Genomic DNA, 5,618 nt, shown 5'->3' with positions numbered 1-5,618 from the left:
GCATCTCTTTGAAAGCCAGCTGCTCCTGGAAGGTCTGTTGCATCATCAGCCTCTGTCTGATTTTCTTCTCCATCTCCTCCTGTTACACAAAAGAGTAAGAGCGAGTGTCACCAGTCTGTCACACAGAGAATCAGACAAGCATTCACTCCATACAGTCAATTCAAAATCGCAACATAACACTCTTTTTCCTGTGGAAGGAAGCTGGGCAGAGTAAAGCTCCTTACGATTTCTCTCTGCCTGTTAGCCTCTTCTTGCTCTTCCAAATAAAGCTCCTGACGAACGCGCTCCATCTCTTCACGCTGTTGCCGCTCCTCCTCAATCTTCACGCAGAGCTGCAGAGGACAGAGACGTTAGTTACAGATGCACTCCGGCGTCGTCACCAAAGAGTTAAGAAGCCGAGAGTCTTCACCAATTTATGAAGATGCTCCTTCGCCTCTTCTCTCTCTTTGAGCTTGGCTATCCTGTCCTTCTCCATGTGCTGCTGCTGCATGGCAAACTCCATGATGCGCCGGTTCTCGGCCTCCATCCTTTCTCGCTCCATGCGCCTCCACTCGGCCTGCTGTCTCTTGAACTCTTCGATATGCTGCTGAGTGGCTCGGACTTTCTCCAGTTTCAGCTGCCGCTCCCTTTCAGGAAAACATTTCAAAAAGTCACTCATCCTGTGCTACCTCTGCATCCTGTTTAGAAGGAAGCTGTTGTCTGAGACACTTGCTATTGTTTTTTGCAGGTATTTTTTTAACTAACCATGAAGAGATTATGAATTAGTAGCAACTCACGTCTGATCCTCCTCGTAAATCTTCCTGACGATCTCGTCCACCATGAGCTTCTCTTTGAGGAATTCCTCATACGCTTCCTGTCTCCTGCGCTCCCTCTCCATGAGCTGCTGCTCCAGCTCTTTCTGATACTGCACCATCTCCTCCTGGCGCTTCTGCTGCAGCTTCTGCTGCTCAATGGCTACCCGCTCCCGGTCGCTCCTCATCTTGCGAGCGTAGTCTGCCTCTTCCCGCTAAAAGACACATCATATTTATACAACCTACAGACTTCAGAGCAGCCTTTGTATTCTTTGTACTTACCCAAAAGTAGTAGTTTTGGGTGGGGAGAGTTTTGGGTGTTTTCTGTTAAAATTTCCACACTTCAAGAGTATTTGTTATATTCAAAGAAAGTCTGCCCTCAGGACTCACCATTGTCTCAAACCTCATGGCCTCCTGCTCAGCAATCTGTGCGGCTCTGTCCTTGTTCAGGTACGCAGACTTCAGCTTCAACTCCAGCTCTCGAAGCTCCGTGCTGAAAAATACACAGAGAAAATATTTAATAGGCAGAAAGTGACAAATGTCAAATGTGTTTGTTTACTGACCCAGAGCCTCCAGTAAGTCAGGGTAACGAGGTCAGTGTGTGTGTGTACCTGTTCTCTTTGATATACTGCCTCATTTTCTCCTCTTTCTGCTTATTGTGGTTGATGCGGGCCAGCTCCCTGGCCATTCTCTCTTCCTGTTCAAGCTGCTTTTCCCGGTTAACTCGATCCTCCTCTGCCTGCGAATCACATTTATTTATCACATTTAAAGCTCAGATAAGAGAAAAGTGTCAGAGGGATATTTTTTCAAAGTTTGGATCTAAAATCTGTAGTCAGTTATTGATTATGAAACAAAAGAACTCCTGGCCACAAACATGTGCTGCTGTCTCTCTGTGATCTTTTGTTCTGTATTTCTTTCTAGGGGTAAATATCATATAATTTTAACTCAAGGATAAGACAAAGTGCCCCCTGATGCTCTAGGGGCTTGAGTCTGTGCCCAATAGGCACTGTTTCTGTCAGCACTGTCAGTATTGGCTTTTTAAGGATTAACTATACTAAAAACAAACTCAAAGAACAAGTTCTTCTAGTAATCAAGCAGAAATCTGGGAACAACCTTTGAATTTTCCAGTATGGTGAAGTATCAAGTCACAAGGCATTAAAATTAACATTTTTAGTTGAATTAACATTTTGGATCCATGGACAGTAAACTCCTCACATCTTAATCCGATCAAGACTTGGTCAATACTTTAAAAAGTATGTCTTATTTTGGACTGTAAAGAGTTTAGCTGCAAAGATACTGGTCTGATGTAAAATCAGAAATGGAAAATATATTAGATCTGAAATTGGATACAAATTCCAATAGGTGAGGCTGAGATGGTCTGGACAGGTGCAGCGGAGGGACATTGGATATACTGGACAAAGGATGTTGAAGATGGAGCTGCTAAGAAGGAGGAAAAGAGGAAGATCTTAGGGGGAATTCATGGCTATAATTAAGGAGGGGGGGTTGGTGCTATGGTGAGATAGGAGTTGATCCACTGTGGTGATGGGAACAGTGAAAGAAGAAGATTATATATGTAAATGGAGATGGTCTCAAAATCTCTTATTCTATGCCTTTATACTAGATGTATTCCATTACTTTATTTATGCTGCAAGGAAAAACAACTACTGCTTTATTTAGTTTCATTTGGATACTTTACATGCATTTTAATTAATTCCAGAAGAATTTTATTTAGTTTTTCATTTGAAGTATTTGCTATTATGCTGAAAGGATTTTTCTGATTAAAAATTTCACCAGATTTCAGAATGGATCCATCTCTCACCTGTAAAAGTGAAAACCAATATATTCAGAAAAATAAAACCGAATAGAGCGTGCTTAAATGTCAATTGTCACCCCCGAAACAGACACACAAACCTTGAGCAGTGCGCTCTCTATCTGCTTCTCCTTGAGCTCCTGCTGCACCTGTCGCAGGTACCTCCTCCTCTCGAAGCCCTCCTCCTCCCTCAGGCTGGCCTGGACCTGCCGCTCTCTGTCCACCCGCTGGGCCTCCTGCTGCCGGTGCTGCTCCTGGACCCGCCGCTGAGCCATTAACCTCTGCTGGTGGCTGTACATCCTGTTACCACTCTGTGTCCACAACAATAACACGGGAGGAGAAAACACGTGACCAGAAACCGGCGTTATGTTAACTTTGAGGTCGTGAACTAGCAGCCAAGCTAACGTTAAATTCGCTTCTAGGATTTACCATGTTTGAGGTTCTTCTCCTGGATTCCCGCTTTCTCAACTCAAGCCTTTAACTTTCTTTAACGCAGAAAACTTCGAATGTACTGAAGCGAATGTTAATCCTCGGTGTTTCTGAGCGGGTCAGTAGCTGCCGCAGGTTACCTCGGTCAGTTGTTTAGCGTTTTGTTGTCCTGGGAACGCTTGGTCTTCCTAAACTGGGCCAATGAGTGAGCGTTGGCAGTGACGTCAGGCCCGGGAAACTCAAAGCGGTTTCAGGATGGAGGATTGTTTCTAGGATACACGCCATGAATAACTGACGCACTTCTGAAGGCAGGTGAATGTTTATCACAGTGTTAACAATGTGTCTAATAAATTGTCAGAAGAAAAGAACAATAGATTCCACGTTAATATTTGATATAGGAATACTTTTGCTATCAGTTTAGAGTTTTAGTTTTCAGTTGTTTTCAGCTGAGGTTAGCTTTAGGAGATGCATTGCTTTTTCCATTTTAGTTTCATTAATTTTTGATTAGGTCTCGGAACACTGTGAACGGTAGTACCAACAACAACTAGTAGCGAGGTCTCATTACCACAGGAGGCTGCTGCTGCAAGCACTAGCTGTAAAGAAGTGAGGAAGAGATGAGAACCATAAATGCCAGGGCCAATTTTTGTCTCAGTCCAGCCCTGCTCATAGTAACAAGTCTGACCAAAGTGACTACAAATGTTTTTTCCATGTATGTCTTTTTAGTTTTCCTCCTAAAGAAATCTCACCACTAGCTTCAAGATCAAAATATTTCCTTGATTAAAAGAGGTGTATGTGGCCAACAAACAAATCACACTCAAACTGGCTTGTATTAAAGATTTATTTACATAACAAAGAAGGGGAACACTTGGATCTAAGCCAAGAATGTTGATCAGAGGAAAATGTGTTCTAAGGGGAACCATAGTTTTATAGGAATGTATTAAAAACAGGTTGGATGGGGGTACATTTATAGCGCCTTAATAGACATAGATGCATTTACAAACTTGCTGTACTGTACAAGTGAAAGATCGTTTTTTTGTTTTTTAAACAAACCTTCTGACATTTCAAGCCAAGTAAAACAAACACACAGTATTGTAAAAAATATTTCCAGATCCCCCCCCCCCAGTAATTGTAAATCAAAACCCATCTAGTACCTAATCCAAAGGTATTTATTTTATAAGCTGGAGCTGTCAACTCAGTTAACACAGTGAAATCTACCTAATCTTTCACTCAATGCTAAAATATTCAGGTTATGTTCACCTTTAAAACGCAAACCTTTCAGAGCTGAGATCACTTTCCATGTGGGGAGGGAACCCCCCCCAAAAAACCAACATTCCACGTATTTTCCTAATGGTTTAAATCAGATGTCTTAGTGTTGATAAACTTACTTAAAACCAGCAGGTGATCAAGGTAAATATGTGCTACATCACTTTAACATTTTTACACTTGCTGCACAGCAACCTGACTCTATATAAAGGGAGCAGCTTTGAGGTTCATTACAAATAAAAAATGAAAGGAAATAAAAAGCACATACACAATAGTAGCAACCACACATTAAAACCCCAAAACACTGACTGCCTCTCACTTCCTTGATCCTCTTCCTCCTATCCTAATTAATACAAAACACCAGGAAAACCTATGGATGGGCCCAAGCTGCTTAAACATTCAGTAATTACAATATTTTTGCAGGCAAACTTTTAGGAGGACTACATGCAGAAATTTGGTATAAGTAATTTGAGCATTCTGTGCCGTGAAGTGGGATTTCTTTTTAAGGAAATCTGGTGGTCTTGACAAATTTATGTGTCAACATTTTTTGACAATCACTGCCCTCTTTAGGCCGGCAGGGCGCCAGACACTTTGTGTGTTGGGAGGATCTTATAAAATGAATCAAAAATATTTAGTGGGAATACTCCTGATCAACTTTGCAGGGTAAATAAAACTTTACTGGATCTACTTTTTTTTATTTTTTTATTCACAAATATAAAGACGTTTTACATCTAGTTTCCATTTAACTGTCAGGAATCCGCAAAACAGCCAAAGCAACATCATAAATTTGATGTCTGTAAGAGAAACACTGGTGAGGTGTTTTCTGAATAACGTGAAGTCATTGTTTAGTTAGTCTGTACAGGTTTAATCTGACTGAGGCTGCTGGTCCACAGTCGCACTCTCTGCCGCAGACACAGAGTCGGGACGCTGATCTTCCTCATCTCTGCTCTCTGAGATCTCGTCACAGAGGTCAGGTGTGCTGGAAGACGGTAAAGCGGGCAGCACCGACGTCTTTGAGTCACCTTCAGAGGAAGCCTGGATAACACTTGTTCCTGTGGAAATCTCCTTCTGATCTCCTGCTGGTAACGGCGACTCTAATTCTGGTTTGTCAACAGTGCCGATGGCTGCACCTCCAGATGAGACACATTCAGCTTGTTTTGGGTCCGTTTCCTTTGGTTTTTGAGCAGGTGAGGCTGTCAAGACGTACACTTGGACTTTGGCTGGCTGCCCCACGATGAGCTGCCTGTGTGAAGGGAAGAAGACGGCATTATAACGACGTACTTCAGATTGACGTTCAGCTAGCATGCATTTTCTACCAACAATTT

The 5,618-nt window shown here is 42.3% G+C and overlaps 2 protein-coding genes across 4 annotated transcripts in view; both read right to left on the bottom strand.

Moving 5' to 3' along the window:
- Positions 1-3,273, bottom strand: part of mns1 (meiosis-specific nuclear structural 1) — a 4,127-nt gene extending 854 nt beyond the window's left edge. Inside the window, exons 1-8 of the mRNA XM_005741692.1 lie at positions 3,031-3,273; positions 2,703-2,912; positions 1,403-1,530; positions 1,182-1,284; positions 777-1,006; positions 410-626; positions 225-332; positions 3-79 (exon numbers count right to left, since the gene is read on the bottom strand). Of these exons, the coding sequence (XP_005741749.1) occupies positions 3-79; positions 225-332; positions 410-626; positions 777-1,006; positions 1,182-1,284; positions 1,403-1,530; positions 2,703-2,912; positions 3,031-3,033 (1,076 nt within the window). The 5' untranslated portion in view covers positions 3,034-3,273. The remainder of the gene's footprint in view (positions 1-2; positions 80-224; positions 333-409; positions 627-776; positions 1,007-1,181; positions 1,285-1,402; positions 1,531-2,702; positions 2,913-3,030) is intronic.
- Positions 3,274-4,990: 1,717 nt separating this feature from the next.
- znf280d (zinc finger protein 280D) overlaps positions 4,991-5,618 on the bottom strand; it is an 18,116-nt gene continuing 17,488 nt past the window's right edge. For 2 of the 3 annotated variants that reach the window (XM_005741643.1, XM_005741644.1), the window contains exon 18: positions 4,991-5,536. In XM_005741643.1, coding sequence (XP_005741700.1) covers positions 5,158-5,536 — 379 coding nt within the window. In that variant the 3' untranslated portion in view covers positions 4,991-5,157. The remainder of the gene's footprint in view (positions 5,537-5,618) is intronic. The other variant, XM_005741645.1, reaches the window with a different exon arrangement.

The sequence above is a fragment of the Pundamilia nyererei genome, unplaced genomic scaffold, assembly GCF_000239375.1.
Source record: "Pundamilia nyererei isolate P.nyererei 1_Seehausen unplaced genomic scaffold, PunNye1.0 scaffold00112, whole genome shotgun sequence".
Lineage (NCBI taxonomy): Eukaryota > Metazoa > Chordata > Actinopteri > Cichliformes > Cichlidae > Pundamilia > Pundamilia nyererei.
The sequence above is the reverse complement of the archived record's forward strand: the minus strand, read 5'-3'. Positions and strand labels throughout refer to the sequence as shown.